The sequence below is a fragment of the Cibotium barometz genome, chromosome 41 (assembly GCF_041138505.1).
Source record: "Cibotium barometz isolate CiBa-2024 chromosome 41, ASM4113850v1, whole genome shotgun sequence".
NCBI classification, from domain to species: domain Eukaryota; kingdom Viridiplantae; phylum Streptophyta; class Polypodiopsida; order Cyatheales; family Cibotiaceae; genus Cibotium; species Cibotium barometz.
The window spans coordinates 32,290,276-32,307,619 of NC_141086.1; the positions used below are offsets into that span (position 1 = coordinate 32,290,276).

Consider the following 17,344-nt stretch of genomic DNA (forward strand, 5'->3'; position numbering starts at 1 on the left):
GATGTTGAAATTCTTTTTTAGGATGAAGATCATCACTTCCTTTAATTCATGTGTGGTATTGAAATTGCTTTCAAATGTTATGCAAGAGTTGACGAGGTCTCTTTCCTTAACAGGTCTTTGCAATGTCTACAGAGTTCCTCATATCATCACTTCATCACATTTTTTAAGGTGAGGCAAGAATACTCATATATTTCTAATTTCCTAGTAATACCTGATTCAAAGGTTATTTTTGGTCATGGTGAGGTTTTAGGGCTTTTGCATTCGGCTAGTCGTTAACCCTCAGGCTAAATGTGATAAATGGCTGTCTTGCACTTTGCAGGGGTGAAGAGTTGCTTTGCTTGCACTCCCATTGGGGTAAAGCGTGTGGATTAGATCAGATGAAATGGGATACTGTCTCCTCTAGGAAGAGTAGCATCCCCCCTCTTCTCCCCCCCCCCCCCCCCCCCCCACACACACACCCGATGGCCCCTAGCTTTTGGCATGCCAAATGTAGCAAGTTATGAGGCTGCTAATCATGATTTCACCTAGATTTGTTTCGTGTGATGGAGTCCACCAGGGTCAGTGGCATCTAGCAGGCCTCTATGGGAGTAATTCTTCACTGATGTTCATGCAATGCTATATTTTTCTCGCATATTTGGCTGTTGGTTGGTGTTGAATGGTGGCCCTTGAATTTTCCCACGTGCAGGGGAAACTGTGTGGAGGAGGGGCTATTCAAGCCATGAATACATTATACCGTCACTCCCTGCCAAGCCCGATTTTTAGAGGGAGGGGAGGCCAGTGGCTGAGGTGGTGTCTCTGCTGGCTACACTGGTCCTCCTTGCGCTTGCGCAGATGTGGCACCTCCTGGTGGGTGGCCGTCTGGGACCCATTGGGACACATTAGCAAGACTGTTGAGGTGGTCATAGTAGGCACTTCTGACAACACCAAGCACATGCCATCCTTACGGTGAAGAACAAGACCTGTCTCCATAGCCCAACAAGTGTGCCCCCTGAGTGAGAAACTGGGGTTGTCCCCAAGGCAATGTTGCTGCTACTTGCTTTGTGCACGGCACTGCCTGTGCAAATGGCTAATCCGCTCAGCGTAGCCAGTTAGATATGCATGGCACTGCCGTGGGCCTTCAACCACGAAAAAAGGGTGACCTTGTGAAGTGTTAGGTACCCCACAATTGCCTCAGAACACGAAAAGAATGTGCTGTCATACCTTGAGTAGTCCAGTGGGGCTGCTTGGTGGGGGGGGTGATCATGCTGTTGAAGCAGAAGGTAAATGACCCAGCTGTTGGTAAGACATTCAGCCAGCACATGTCCACCACCAGACCACGGCTGGCACCAAGAGGCTTAGCAACATGCACGCATGGGAGGGTGGCGTCACCTGGCAGGGTCCCCACTCCTGACAGCTACTCTCCCCAAAAAGTCAGGTCTATCTGTTGTTTGTTGCTGTTGCACCATGCACCATAATGTCTGGAGTCTCACGTGCCCCATGACATGTGGGATCATTTACTGAGGGGATAGCTGGAGGAAGGTGATCCAGCTGGTTCTGAATGAGGGGTTGCGAGAGTCATTTCTGCATCGGAGCAACACTTAACCTAGAGAAGCTCAGGCCGACATTTGTGCCAGGCACATAGGAGACTGGGTGCATATTGCAAAGCTGAGGGCTATGGCTCTCTTAAGTTTTGCATCACTGAAAATACAGCTTTGCGCTAGTAAAACTTAAAAGAGCACGTGGTTCAACAATAACCACCAAGCTTACCGGCGATTACTGTGCTGCTCTAAATTCTTGTAAAGAAGGGAAGAGTTATTACTCTGATGTTACTCCCAGGCCCAAGTATCAGATCATGGTGTAACGGGGTACCTGGTGAAGTCCCACCTCCTCACCTCAGGCTGATGGGGAATTTGGGCTGAGCCAGTGCTGGAAGTTCTCCTCATTGCTGTTTAAACAGACCTCTGTGTAGTGTTGAGCCTCGTGATCAAGAAAGGCAAGTGGAGATCATACAATCCTCTATCTTGTGACACCAAGAAGTTGTTCAAGGCTTCTGCCACAGAGCTAGTGGGCCATCCTGACAGACCAACTTGGATTGCAAACTAATCTCCCCATGCTCTGGTAATCAAACCCCTGATGTGTGCTGAAGAACAATCTCCTTGTGCTCGGCCAATCAAATGCCTTATGTGTGCTGAAGCGTTGAGAGCTACTGTGCCTCTAACCCACGAAGGGGGAAGAGTAGGGCCCTTGGACCAGTTGGCCATTGTGCATCTGGAACGGGATAAGGATATGTCTTGGATACTAGGATGCTAGTCCAAGATGGGACTTGGCTGTACGTGTGGCAGCCTAGTCAGGCCCGCCTTTGCTCTTCATTTGGTACTCTTTGGACCGAGACTAGCTGGTAGAATTGTGCAGACTTCCGGTTGAATCATGTTTAATTCACTGTTTTCCCACAGTAATTAGGCATATTGATTGCAGAAGGGAATGTTGTAACTCTCATTGGCCCTAGATAGCTTTGGATGGCTCTGGACGTGCCTGTGTTTTGATGGGGCAATTGCGCACTGAGGGGCCATAGCTAGAAGCAAGGGGCTTCAGAGAGCCTTGGTGGGTGATGAGGTTAACATCTTGGTGATTCAGGAACACTTCATCATGATGGCTGTACTGGGTGTGACTGGAAAATTTGTACCTTGGCGTAATCACACATTTGGGTACCCAGCCATTTAACGTTTGTCCGCAAGGGGCTTCAGAGAGCCTTGGTGGGTGATGAGGTTGACATCTAGGTGATTCAGGAACACTACATCATGACGGCTGTACTGTGTGGCTGGAAAAATTGTACCTTGGTGTAATCACACGTTTGGTTATCCAGCCATTGGGCCAGAAGTTAAATGGCTGCACTAAAGACTGTTGACAAGATGGCGAGGAGTGTTAGTTCCGCAATCCTGATGCCCCTAGCCGTTAGACCGAAATTTGCCTGCACGTGAAACAGGGGTTCCTTACATTGATGCTGGTGTATCAGATGTGATTCCAACATGATAAAGTAACCTCAAGATAGACAGAAGAAGTGACGATTTCCACCGCAAGATGCATGGCACTTGCTGGAGTTTTGCCAACTCCGTCAGAGTATGTCTTTCTCTCCCTTGGACCATCTTCTGGACACCACCTTCTCTCACCATGCTTCTGTTCTTCTGAATCTTGATACCTCGTAGCATGGCACTCCACAACATCCCTGGAGGATCGTTGAGAAGTTCATGTACAACCCCGAGGAGCAAAAAGGGGTAGCTGCGGGCATGTCTGCGCAAGCACTAGACCTGACCCTCAGTGGGATAAGTTTCTATTTTCAGGAGGGAGTAGGAGAAATATTGGCTGCCTTTCCTAATCATGAGCATAGATTGGAAACGTAGGAGCCTAGCTTTTTTAAAGTGCTTGCAGGAACACACCCCAGATAGATCATGGTTAGTGTCTTAGATTGAGGCTGCCTGCACCACTTGCTAACTTCTGGAGGTGCCCTGAGATCAGCTTCCATCCTACGTGGGGTCAATGATGGGTAGATTGGGATACTTGTTGGACATGTGAAGCATTGAGAAAGTCCCAATAGCATTGAAACAAAGAAGATTCATTTGGTATGGAAAACCAGTCTGGAAAAGCTAACGGTGGAAGTGCCAGTGAACAAATTTTATGGGCAGTTTTTATAGATTAACATCATCATGGTAGCCGGCTACTACTGTGTCATGCAAACAACAAACATTTTAAGGGAGAATATACAGACGAAAAACCCTACCTGGTGATATGGATGCAGCTAATGCATGTAGATACAGACATGGAGGGAAAAAGAGCGAATGCCGGTGACACGGCGATACATGTAAGAAGAGCTCTGAAGCAAGAGAAGCAATGGAGAAAAAGGAAAAGTGATGGCAAAAAGGAAGTAATTGCCTGGTTAGGCCGGGCAATCCTGACATCTTTTCACAAGGGGGTGGTAGTGTTGGTTGCAAAGACAGGTCCCGCTATACAGTTTGACTGCTAATTTCCATGGTTAAATCATTCATCGTCGTAATAAGCGGCCCCTGATGCTTAAAGATTTTCAACATTTTTGGTTCGTAGATATTGAATGCTTTGTGGAAGATCCCCTATGCTCTACCAACAGGAGTTGTACACTACAAAATGCCTGGAACTAAAAGATTTATTCTTCTACCTTTGATAAAATTACTATATTTTGTAGCTATCGGCCCCAGTTGTGGGGAACACAGCCACTACCTTGCCCATTCTAATATTCCTCAATGAGAGATTCAGATAGAAGCTCTTAATATTTCTGTGTGCGAGAACACCAACTACATGATATGTTAGGTCTCTTGCTGTATTTTCTGCCTATTTGGCAGGGAGAGGAACTAGTGAAGATGTGGCAAGGGGCTGTAGGGGCAGAAAGAATTGAGAAGAGCAGGAAAATGTAGGGGCTACAGAGGCTTTGGTGAGAAGATAAGGAGTGGGTGGCGTAATGTAAGGGAGTGGCACATTACTGTCGGCCTTTTTGAGCTGGGGAGAGGAGGAGACTGGAGTATGGAAGGAACCAAGTAAGGGAGGGCTCGAGTTTTAATCGATTCCAACTTTCATATATTAAAACCTTACGTGCTGAATTGTAACCATTTTCAGAGCTTCACAAAGTTTTTCTTCTTCATTTGGAACTGCAGGAAACATTAAGAAGACAGGAGGGAAGCAGGAGATTACTAGTGCACTTATGTGGTCCAAAGACAAGGTGGCTTAAAGGAAATGAAGGTTGCATGGGAGCTTCGAGGCTCCATAGTTCGAGTGGCCATCACATGACAAATTCTCTTCTCATTCAAGAGAAAGACAACTTATTAAAGGGAACTTCATGGATGAGTCAACACGAAAGGGCTCAGAAGGGTAGACCTAGAAAGGAAAAATTGCAGGGATCAACTCTGAGTTCATGGAACAGAAACTTTGGTGTGGCACTGTGGCTTCGCCTGTGGCCACAATGGTATCTAGATGTTCTTCAAAAGAGTAGTCAGTCTACTCTCCTAGTCATTTGCCTACTATTTCTCATGAGTTCTTCACCTTTGTTTTTAAATGAAGCTCCAGCATTCGCACAAGAGATGGTTGAGGGCTATTTGCCTTCGGAATATAGTAAGGTAAAAGTAACCGAAAATGGATCTAAGATGCTCTCAAGAGAGGCTTCAAGTGAGTCTCTGGTGATGGATACCCCTATAATAGAGGGTAGGGATATGAAGATGGTTGCAGGCACAAGGGGTTTGGCACATGAGCTTGCAGATTCAACTGTTCCAAGAGCTATGGTGCTGTTCACAGTATCCGAAAATATGTCAGTTTGTGAAGAAACATATGGAATATTTCCATGCTCAAACAGTCTCTCAGGAAACTTGTTTCTTATGCTGGTATATGGGTACCTTCTTCTCATGGCTGCCAAGCTGATTTCAGAGGGAAGTGAGCTGTTACTTGAGGTAAGCATTTGAGCTACTGTCAACAACTGTAATAGACCCCCTTAAATCCATGGATACATGGAGTATGTGAGTCATTAGAGGCTTTCCTACTGTTGCACCTTGAACTTGAGGTAAGTGTTTGCCTCTTTTGAATGGAAGCCGGTTGGAAAATTGGGGAATTTTAACCCATTTCATTTTTTTGGGCAGGTGATGAATCCAGGCCTGATTGGTGGCCTTCTTCTCCCGATATTGGGAGCACTTCCAGATGCGGCCCTTATATGTGCATCAGGAGTCGGAGGGACTATAGAAGAGGTTTTTATATGCAGCCATAATCTGAAGCAAGAGAAACATGTAGCTTGTTACAGTATGCTTAGAACACCCATGGCAATGTGGGGTGGTGTCTATGTACTTTTTCCTTTTTCTGACTTTCCTTAGGCCCAAGATCCTCCCATAGTTACCGTTTTTTCACCGCCCATAGGTGTTTTTTTCTGCCTGTAGGTGTGCTGCTGAGGGAGCACCTAGTGGGAGTTGAACCCAGGACCTTCCGGTCCCAAGACACACTTCACCACTTGAGCTACCACCTCATTGGTGATGTAGAATTAATTTTAGAGATCTTATCTTCTTCAATGTTTAGAGCAGGATCTGTCCTTACCTTGGTGATGGAATTTCTTAGTAATTTCTCTAAAAGATTCCAAGTGGGATTACTTTAGAGAGCGAATCTCACACATAGTTGAGATCAGGAACTTCTTCCTTTCCTCGTCCCTCTCAAACATTCTTTTACTATGCTTGTCCCTCTCGAACATTCTTTTAGTATGCTTAAGGCTGGATGCACAACAATCCCTACTTTTCAGCAAGGTTCTTCCAGGCTGCGCATCACGGATGGATGGGCAATCTTGCTCATCAACTTTCCCGCCCTTTGCATGGGCAGCATTGTGTGGGCTAAAGTGCATGTATGACTAGGTTAGGTTTGCACCCAAAAGATAAGTGTGAGATTTCATGGAGGCAAAAAATGTTTTGTTGTGTTTTAATGATTTCAAAAGAGAAGTTATCAGTGTGTTTAGGTCTTATTCACTTATGTATCATTGGCGCAGGCGCAACAAGAGGTTCTTGTAGGGGTAGGGGTACTTGCAGGATCCACAACTTTAATATTAACTTTAGCATGGTCAGGATCCCTTGTTGCGGGGCGCTGCGATTTGTCAGGACCTGGACAGACAGCAGAAGAGCTGACATTAACACGCGGGTTTGACCTCTTTCAGACCGGAGTCACTACAGATGAGCAGACAAGGTGCTTTGATACAATCGATTTAAATCCTTTGCATTGATTCTAAGTGAAAAGAAAGTGAAAGCTTCACCTACCATAGCTTGTGGTGTATATGAATGATGGCAGGTGGGGAGCATTGATAATGATGGTATCAGGGGCACCATATGTGTGTGCACAGTTGCCTCTTCTAGACAGGCATCCAGAAGAGGGTCCCAAATCAGCTCTTGCAGGGTGCATTCTTGCTTTATCTGGCCTAGTTCTTTATTGTGTATATCAAGTAAGAAATCTCACCTGCTTCTTTAACTGTGATTTTAAACAAGGAGCTCTCTATCTACATGCTTTTGAGTTTGTTATGCATGATCTTCATACTAATGCAAGTATCTGTGGCATGATACTAATTAGACGGTTTTTCTTTCTAGATAGCATCGCCGTGGCTACAGAAAAAGAAGATGGAAGAAGCACGTCTTCAGTTATTGAGAACTGCTGCTTTACAGGGCATCACCTCGTTCTCATCAAATTCCATGATGTCGTCTGCATTGTCGTTTCAGGTGAATAGTTCCATCTTGGTTAGGCATCATTATGTGTGCACGTGCACAGTTGTATTTCATATGTGCATGGAACCCGTGATCCATACCATGCTTTGGGTTGTACAAGGTATGGAATGTAAAAGCTCCTATCAAAAAAAAACTTGAGGCACATTTTTTCCTGGACCTTGTTAGGCAGCGATAGGCCTCATCTATACAGATCATATGCATATTTATATTCTTTTGATTGAAAAAAATGCAACACACCTAACAAACATTATGTTGGTCACTACTTTCCTTGTATCATACACACCAGTACTTTCTGTCTGTGTGTGCACACACGCATGCCAAATTATTGCTCCCCTTTCTGATGTGAACTTCCAACAGTTAATCACTCCGATGAGGGGAATGCAAAACCGGATGAAAAGCCTACTCCAAATTTTAAGCCTGCAGAAACCTTCAAGAGTCAATGAACTTGATAGTGCTGTGGACTCTATAATTTATTACCTATAATCAAGGAGTTCTTGGGTGGTGGATGTATCGTGTAGATCCCCGAGGAAACCAAGATAAGTAACCTAGTCAAGAAAGTCCATCGCTCGCTGAAGCTCTCACGCTCCCCCCCTGGCTCGCGCTGCTGCCTGCGCACACTCCCCCCCTTCTCGCCCACGCGTCTACTCCCCCCCGCCTGCCCTCACGCAAGCTCCCCCCCCTCTACCTGGCTTTCTTGCGCACCCCAGCGCGCCCGCCCCCTGCTCCTCGCCTTCGCGCCCCCCCTCCCTTCATCAGCGCCCCGCTCCCCCTCCGCCAGCCGTCGCCCTCTCTTCCCACCACCCCCCCCCTCTGCACGCTGCTTCCGCCCCCCCCCCCCCCCCCCCCCCCCCGGTTTTTTTTTTTCTGTCCTCGCCGCCTTATCCCCCCTCCCCTTCTTTCTGTGTTTTTTCCGTCCCTTGGGGTTTTTTGCCTTCCGCCTTCACCCTTCGCCCTTTGTGTGCAGCTCAGTTCTTGCAGGACTCTCCGCATTCGCTCCGCCTTCGACATAGCTTCAAACTCTGATGGAGGCTCCTCCCGCCCCACCTCAGAGGGACTCTCCCGCAGCCCCCTCGCCTGCCCCTGAGGATACCCCCATCAGGCTTTCTCTTTCGCTAGAAGAGGAAGTGAGCCTCGCCGCAGAGGTGGAACGCCTCCAGGCGCATTCCACCATTTGCCGTATAGTCGGCACTCGCCCCAGCAAAGGGGAGATCTGGGATCTTCTCCAGGCCCGCCTTCTTGTAGATGTTCCTGGACGTTCAGCTACTGGGCCGTAGACACTACTAGATCGAGTTCGAGACAGCCCAGAGCGTGGCCAAGGTCCTTGCCATGAGTCCCCTTGACATCAGGGGCGCTCGGGCATTCTTCAGACCTTGGCAGCATGGCTTTGACCCAGCAGCGGCCGAGCAAGGAGACCGCCTTTTCCATGTTACAGTTTGCTTTCCTGGGCTCCGCCGTGAGTACCTCCCGCTCCTTTCTAGGCTAGGAGCATTGGTGGGTTCGGTGCTTGAGGCTGGCCCACAGCAGCTTCAGTGGTGGCCAGAGCAGCTGGACTACCTTCGGTCAGAGTTTTGGTTCCTGACATCTCCTCCCTTCCGAAGGTCATTCAGCTACCTAGGATAGGGGGGGGGGGGATGGATTGATCAGAGAGTGGAGATTTCGGGGCTCCTGAACCAGTGCTTTATTTGCAGGCAGGTTGGCCACCTGGCCAAGGCCTGCCCTCGCAGGAGACCCAGACCTTCACCGCAGCAGCAGGCCCCCGATGGCCCGCCCACAGATGCGGCTCGGTAGGCACCCTCCGGGACACCTGCTCAGCCTACAGAGACCTCAGAGTTGCAGCCTGGTCAGGGGCGCCGTCGAGGGAGACAGCCCCAGCAGCACGCCCAGAGACCGATGCAGCAGCAGCCACAGTCTCAGCATCAATGGGTTCCCGTGAGGAACAACTTTGTTCCCCTACAGGAGGAGACCCCAGCGCCGACTAAGGACCAGAAGATGCCAGCACCCCCTCCTTCGCCCCCACCCCCCCTTCCCCTTCCCCTCCCCCTTCCCCCCCTCCCGCCTCGCTTCCACCTTCGCCTCCTCCCATCCCCACTGCGGTTTTGGCAGCGGCGGCTCCTCCCCCCCCTTCTCCCCCCCCCCCCCCCCCCCGCTCGCCTCAGCTCCCCGGGAGGCCCTGGCAATTCCCTGGCACTCACTTGCAGTCCAACGGACACTGAGCACCGACCTTGCTCGAGCACCGCAGAGGAGACTTACCATGCCGATTCAGGCTTCACGGATATCCTCTATCCGTAGTCGGCTGAGTCGTCTCGACACTAGACAGCGCTCGGAGGCTTTTGATTATTCCTTCACACGGCTTTTTGGAGCGGAGGGCCCCCATGAGCCAGCACCCATCAGAGTGCATGTAGTGATGCCTCCGGCCCGAGGGGAGGAGGCACTTGATTCAGCGGTGGCCTTCTCATTCCCTCTCTGTGGCCCTAGCGACCGGGAGTGGACTATGGATCTCGCTCTTAGCACTTTGAAGACTCAGGCAGTTGAGTTTTCCCACCATGTGAGCGATTTGGAGGTGACAGATGTGATAGGCCGACTATGGGAGTGGCTCATTTTTTCTTTGATCCCGGGAGTGTTGATGCCTCCGGGATTCGACATTTGGTGGTTCGCATAGTGGCAGACTTAGCATGCGACCTTGGATATGTATGCATACACGAGGTTGCTCTGTCTGAGCGGGAGGCAGTCGCCATGGGACACAGCCACTGGCGCCTGGTCCGAGATTCTTGCAACACACCGGGTGGGCAGATTCGTAGCCGCTCGGATGGGGACTATTCTCCATCCAAGCCGCTTGCGAAGGCCCGCTGTACGGCTGAGACAGCATCCACCTCAGCAGGTCATCTATGACGTGGTTGCTTGAGGCAATAGGAGCTTCAGAGATGCCTGGTTGGGGGCAGTATTGACATTTTGATGATGCAAGAGCGCCATTTGGGTGAGAGCAGGATCCAGAGATACGGTTCGGTGATGCCTGGTAGATGGGACACCTTTTGGTCTGCAGGGTTTGGCTCCTTGGGTGGGCAGGGAGGAGTATGTATGGTCATTGCGGATGTATGGCGGCAGGCCATTGTGGATCGTGGGATCATTGTGCCTAGTAGAGCACAGTATGTCATTTTGAGGATGCATGATGCGCTCTTTGGCGTGCTCAATGTCTATGCGCCCAACCATGCTAGTGCCAGAGCAGAGTTCTGGACCCAGGTTACGGATGCATTGCCAGAGGCCGCACATTGTTGTGTCAGGGGAGACTTCACCATGCTTGAGGACCCGGCCGATAGAGTGGGAGGCAGTCATGTTATAGTGCACGGCACGGAGCTTGCAGCTTGGGAGCGATTTTGCATGACACTGAGGATCACTGATGCATGGCAGCATGAGGCTTTCTCCCGCTCTCAGGACAGTCTTAGTTTCTCTCGGTCGGATCGCTGGCAAGGAGGGACTAATCTATCACGGATTGATCGCTTCTATGTGGGCGACAGGTTAGGGGAGCGAGGGGGCTCCGTTGGCATTCTCGCTGGCACTTCTTTTTCAGACCATGCGCTAGTTATTTTGACACTTGAGGAGAGGATACGGGAGACCAGCTTGCAGTTGAGGATCCCAGAGAGGATACTTACAGATCCTATCTCGCTGAGGACATTGAGAGAATATGGCATGATAGCCAGAACTCTGACCAGGATGCAGCAGGCCAGTGTGCCCAGGGACTCATCGAGCTCAGCTTTTTTTTGCACGCTGCAGCCTTGACACGGCTAGGAGAGACATGCGAGCGGGAGTTGCGGTTGAGACGTAGCCTTGCTTCGCTTCAGCGCCTTCAGGAGCAGCAGCCTACATGTGAGTGGGTGGCGACCCAGCTGAGCCAGGCACGCCAGGAGGTTAGAGAGGCAGAGGAGCAGAGGCATGAGTTTTACTATCACCGCTAGGCCTATCAGTGGATGCAGCTTGGTGATAGAGTGACTGGGGAGTTTTTTGAGATTACTGGACCTCGCCATGCTCGAGCAGGAGTCCGCTAGCTCAGGAGGCAGGACGGATCGGTAGCCACTGAGCCCGAGGAGATCAGAGCCATTGCCACTGAGTTCTATAGAGACCTGCTTTCAGCGGAGCCAACCACTGAGGCTCGGGATGCTTGCATATAGACTGTGTTGGCCCATGTGCAGAGGAGGGTCACAGATCGTAGGCGTACAGTTCTGGGTGAGCCTCTTTCAGAGGTTGAGCTTGCTGAGGCCTTGAGAGTCCTTCCGCACCACAATTGCCTTGGGGAGGACGGATTGACGCCTGCCTTTTTTATGCGCTATTGGGACCTTTTGGGGCCAGGCCTCCACAGGGGCTTTCAGTATGTTTTGGACACTGGGGTGATGCCACAGAGCTTTTCAGAGGGCTTGATCTCCTTGAGTTTGAGGATCCAGCCCTTCCTTGGGGAATTGATTCATGCTACCCAGACAGGATTCGTCAAGGAGCGTAGTATCCTTGACAACATTTTCACCTTCTGGGAGGCGATGGCCCGAGCTAGATTTCTCGGTGAGGACCTCGTCGTGATGCTTCTCGATTTTGAGAAGGCATACGATCGAGTCGATTGGAGTTTCTTAGAGGGCACGATGCTTTGCCTGGGCTTTGAGCCAGTTTGGATTCGAGGAGGGGCGGCTCTATATTCCGCAGCTCGTAGCCAGGTGTGCTGATGGCAGGCGGACGGGGGCTGAGTTTTGAGTTGACCAGATCAGTCCGTCAGGGGTGTCCTCCCACCCCGTTTCTTTTTCTCTTCTTTGCTAAGGCTATGAGCATGTATCTGACAACAGAGGAGGTTGGTTTGAGAGGACTCCAGCTCCCAGTCCGGGGGGAGGACCTGCTCGATGCTGAGTTTGCTGATGACACGGGTTTATTTTTGCATGGCCAGGAGGCCAATCTCCAGAGGGCAAAGCAGTCGCTTCAGGTTTTTAGTGCAGCTTCGGGAGCATTGATCAATTGGCGCAAGACAGTGGCCTTTTGGATCAGTAGCGCTCCCACTCCGGCATGGAGCCCAGACCCGGGCTTTCGATGGACTCCTCCTGGCACAGCAGTGCGGTATTTGGGATGCCAGATTGGACTAGATTTGTCACCTGAGCAGCAAATTGCCCCGCTTCTTCTGAGCATTCGGAGGAAGCTTTTGTATTGGAGTGCAGCTCGGCTATCCTTGGCTGGGAGGGTGGTGGTGGCGAATTAGGTGCTTTTAGCGACCATGTGGTACATCATGTCTTACGGGATCTTCTCGAGCTCTTGCATCAGCCAGGTACAGAGGCTAATCAGGAACTTTCTTTGGTCTGGGCGGGGCGGTCAGTCAGTCAGCCCGGGCCAAGGTCGCTTGGGCAGTTATTACACTTCCGCTGGCCCAGGGGGGCTTGGGCATTATAGATCCAATTGATCAGAGTAGAGCCTTATTGGGAAAGCTTATTGTTCGGGGGTAGGCGCTGAGCCTTGGAAAGAGCTTCTTTTGCAGCGGCTGCAAGCTCGGGCTCCTCCAGCAGGGGGCACTTGGGCACCGGAGATACGATGGATCTTCATAGAGATGAGGAGGACAGGCCTCAGTAGAGGATGGGAGGACATATTTGCCTTGAGCATCCTGCGAGCTTGGGAGTTGCTGAGACCGGGACTCTCTCAGAGACCTCCTTCTTGTGATGATGAGCGGACTCATCTGGAGCCCAGCGGTTCGCACAGAGCAGGGTCATATGCTGGGTTCTCGGCCTCGTCTAGCCTGGGGACCATTGGCGGCAGGCCCAGCACGTAGTTTTGGAGACTGGCAGGCCTTCTGCAGTCTCCCAGAGGAGATCCAGGTTACTTCAGAGGGGGACTGATTATGAGGGATGACATTCAGGAGGCACTCATAGAGGAGTGGTTCACGCCTCTCGAGCCAGTGGCCCCACGGTGGATGGGAGCCTTTACACAGTTGGAGATCCTGATTGCTGTCAGAGCTTGCACTGAGGATGGTAGATGCCTCTACTATGAGATCCAGGATGAGGGCAGACTTCAGAGAGTAGAGGTGGAGTCGCCTTTGGTTGCAGAGTGCATTTTTCAGAGGATACGAGTAGTGGCCGCCGCTTCTCGGAAGTGGCATATTGACCCAGACCTTGCAGATGTGGACTCTGATTGGCGCATATGGGCTTATGCAGCGCGCCCTTTGGCCCGGCTCCAGTGGGACCCTAGCGAGTACAAGTGGCATGATCCTTATGCATCCCTCGAGGCCACAGAGATCACCTTTTCCCAGTATACTATTCGGTTGGGACGACATATTTTGACGGCGAGGAGGATGGTCTCTCCAGCTGCATCGGAGCATTGGCGGCTACAGGGACTCTCACAGGAGTTCCTGGAGGATTTTTGGACCAGGCTCTGGGCTAGTCGACAGGCACGCAGGATCTCGACTTTCCAGTGGGGCTGGTCGCCCACCACAGGGGCTCTGCAGTTGGCACCTGGCTTGTCTACAGCGGTCTTCCGGCGGCCTGCGTCCGATTGCGGCCACCCTATGGAGACACAGAGACATTGCCTATGGGACTGTCCCCAGGCGCAGCAGATTTGGCTGCGGATGCTGCGCATTCTGGCCCCCCTCTCTTCAGAGGGTATGTATACGTGGGGTGCCGCTGCTTGGTCAACTTCGTCAGGGCCTACTATGGGCTATTAGACGTCCACCGCCGGCTGGACACAGGAGAGGGATCTACGATGGGAGCTCCTCAGCAGCCTCACCATATGGTTCACCTGGAGAGCCCAGTGTTTCAGGGCCTTTGAGGGGAGACTAGAGCCACCAGCAGAGACTGTTTGGTGGATTTGGCAGGAGTTGATCCACACTTTGCGAGGACAGTATGACCGCATGCGGGGCGACTCAGATGAGGCGATCTTGCGACGCCAGGCCTTCCACACCACTTGGCGCAGCTGCCCCTTCTATACCCTACACGCGGGCTCCCCCCGCTGGCACTACAGGCCACCTGTTTGGCTTTTCCCCCCTCCTATTGTATGATATAGCCCCTCAGTTTGTGTACTGATATTTGTATTTCTCTGCACCTAGGGAGAGTCTCCCTAGCTGCCTTGCTTGGATCTCTGCTCTGTTTTCTCATGAGCAGGAGGGGATCTTTTGTAGCCTTACGGGCGTTTTTATATAACTAATGAAAGGATCTTTTTTGGGAAAAAAAAAAGAAGATAAGTAACCTAGTCTATAATCCCTCCATATTTTTAGAGTTTTTAAAGGAAGCTGTTGTATTTGTAGCTGCCCTCCAAGATCACTTCTCAGTTTTGTCTGTCTCACACACACAAAGCCATTAGGTGACTGCTGCCTTGTGCACCTGTAGTTCAGAGTTAAACAAGCCCTTGAAACATTTTCGCAGGATGAGGCAGGGGGGCCATCACAAGGAGTTTTACAAGAGATATTTGCCTCTTTTGATAAGAATGCAGATGGAAAAATCGAAGAACATGAGCTTCGAGGTCTTATTCTAGGGTTGAATATCGACAAAGGGTAAGCTATGCCAGCTTGTATCATACTTTCTGAGCTCTGATTTTGGTTGAACTTGAGTTTTTGAAGTGGCTCGAAGTGCTGGTTTTCAGCTCTTTTCAGGATAAAGAGCAGGTGGAGAAGTGGTTCACTGAGTTCGACATTGATACGGACGGAAAGCTTTCTGAGGCTGAGTTTCTTCTTGGTATTAGAAAATGGGCCAATCGAGCCACGAGACAGAAGAAAACATTGAAGTTTCAGCAGATCAAAGATTCAATTTCGAGAACTGATCCAAACTTCTGGGGTGCAAAGCTAGATGAAGCAAAAAAGGTAATTTAATTCTTCTGTGTCAGGTTGCTAGCTGCAAAGATATCTCAGTTCAAACTTGGGGTTGGATACAGAAGCCTCATAGAGCATGCGCTTTCAAGGGGTATTTAAAAAACAAGTTTTCTTTGGAATTTTGTTTTGTTTTTTATGATTTACACACACACCCACACACCCATGAGTAGGCCTTCCCTCTGCTTCCATTTGATCTCACTTCCCAGTTGCACCAAGTGAGGAGGAACCCACGACCACCAGTGCAATGGAGTTTGACGCTCAAACCGCTTGGATACATGGCAGGAGACCAATTTAAAAAATCTGAAGACACCCCTTCTGTAGATATGAGGCTAGTAAAAGTATCCCTTCTATATGTGCTTTTGAACTAAAAAGACCCCTTTATGTACATCATACATGTACTTTCTGTAACTCTTTGAAAAAGAAAATCCCTTCTATTGAACTCTTGTGCTATCTTACATCATTTTAAACCCCCCCGGCCCCCAGTTCTGTCCGTCTGTTCCTCCCTGAAGAGCTGACAAAGCTTATCATACAAACCCTAAAGGAAGTGATTGTCCCATCTTTGGTCCTTAGTACATAACACTCACCTACACAACAAGAAATAAATTGTGCCACATTCTCTTAAGTAAATAAATAAATTATTTAAGGGGCAATTGATTTGTGCTGGTGTTGTGGCAGACCTTGAATCTTCTCGAAGCAGAACTCGATGAGAGTGTGGACATTTCAGCTGACAAAGAAGCTGAAGCTCCATTGATAGACTCCTCAAAAGTCTACCAAAAATCTGTCATATACCTTGTATCCGGAGCGGCACTAGCAGCTATATTTTCCGACCCTTTGATTGACAGCATTCAAGGGTTTTCAAATGCATCAACAATACCTCCGTTTTTCGTGGCTTTTGTTGTGGTTCCATTTGCATCCAATGCCAGTGAGCTTTTCTCAAGCATTGTGTTCGCAAGGAGGAAGAGGAAAAGAAACATTTCTTTGACTTACTCACAAATATATGGCTCAGTGACCATGAATAATACACTGTAAGCCAGTATGGTTGAGATTTCCTCCCCGCTTGATCTGAAATCTCCCTTTTTGTAAAATTTTTTATACTTAATAGAAACCTTTTTTCCGAAAAACAAAAACACTATAAGCATCACCATGGAGATAATTCTCTAGAATTAAAAAAACCTAAGAAAATCTATTAATTTAATAACATTATGTTTGTTTCGTTACTTTTGCATAGATTTACATTGTTTCATCCATGCAACTTATACTCTTAACCTTTTTTGTCTCAGGTGCCTTGGAATATTTTTGGGTATAGTTCATGCAAGGGGACTAAGTTGGGACTTCTCAAGTGAGGTTTGCTTTCTGTCCATCCATCCCCCCCCCCCCCCCCCCCCCCCCCCCCCCCCCCAAAAAAAAAAAAACAAACAAACAAAACAGCAAGGAAAGAGAATTATAGGTCTTTCCTTTTTTTGAGTTTTCAGCTTTCCACGGTTATGTCATGGCAAGTAGTTAGGGTAGAATCCCTTTCAGGAAGAAAAAAAGGGAGCATATCAACTCCATTTTTTTTACAATAACCAAAAAGCTGAGGTGATGTAATCAAGTATGCGCTCAACTGTTATTTGTTTGTAAGGTGTGTTCAATGTTGTATTCTTAGTTTTGAAGGATTGACATTCAAAACTATCAATACAACATTGAATGCACTTTAGAAACAAATAGAGAAAGAGGTGGAGTATGCCTCATCCTCTCTCCTGTGGTACATACTTTGCATATCTGAGAGAGAGAGAGAGAACCAAACCCCTTATGGAAGAGGCAGTAGAATCTCCCCCTGTATATCTCATAGTAGGCCGGGCAGCTAATCATGTAGTGCACCTCATCCTCCACCTGTCATGTGCTGCATACTTTGCATATCCAATCCTCATGTGGGGTATCATTAGCTCTGTCACTCTCGACTCTGAGGCAGTGAGAAGATGCTCTGAGCTGGCTGATCACGATACACATGCCATGTGACATATGGATCTAGGTGTATCTCTGGATCACAATGAAACCATCCTCGGAGACTCTCAAGAAGTGGTCCCTGTAGACTTGGGTTTTCGTGCCAAGCCTCTGCCTCCAAAGATGTCCACAAAGGCCTCTATCTCATCAATGTATAGCCCAAAGAGTCTAGGAGAGAGTGGGCAGCCCTGTTTGACACCAATAGTACTGCATATATCCCCATGCATATGTCCCCAAAGGGTCCACCTGGTGCACAAACTTGGCTAGTTGCTGCCTCGTATAGGGCCATCACACCTCAAATCATGTCATG

General features: G+C 49.3%; 1 protein-coding gene across 4 annotated transcripts in view; it reads left to right on the plus strand.

The window, feature by feature from the left end:
- The window catches only part of LOC147614873 (sodium/calcium exchanger NCL1-like), a 47,339-nt gene that overhangs the window by 15,534 nt on the left and 14,461 nt on the right, over nucleotides 1-17,344 (plus strand). For 2 of the 4 annotated variants that reach the window (XM_086780200.1, XM_086780199.1), the window contains exons 2-11: nucleotides 114-168; nucleotides 4,659-5,444; nucleotides 5,631-5,735; nucleotides 6,515-6,708; nucleotides 6,811-6,961; nucleotides 7,104-7,232; nucleotides 14,609-14,736; nucleotides 14,826-15,042; nucleotides 15,727-16,076; nucleotides 16,332-16,395. In XM_086780200.1, the coding sequence (XP_086636326.1) occupies nucleotides 114-168; nucleotides 4,659-5,444; nucleotides 5,631-5,735; nucleotides 6,515-6,708; nucleotides 6,811-6,961; nucleotides 7,104-7,232; nucleotides 14,609-14,736; nucleotides 14,826-15,042; nucleotides 15,727-16,076; nucleotides 16,332-16,395 (2,179 nt within the window). The remainder of the gene's footprint in view (nucleotides 1-113; nucleotides 169-4,658; nucleotides 5,445-5,630; nucleotides 5,736-6,514; nucleotides 6,709-6,810; nucleotides 6,962-7,103; nucleotides 7,233-14,608; nucleotides 14,737-14,825; nucleotides 15,043-15,726; nucleotides 16,077-16,331; nucleotides 16,396-17,344) is intronic. The other 2 variants (XM_086780202.1, XM_086780201.1) reach the window with 1 other exon arrangement.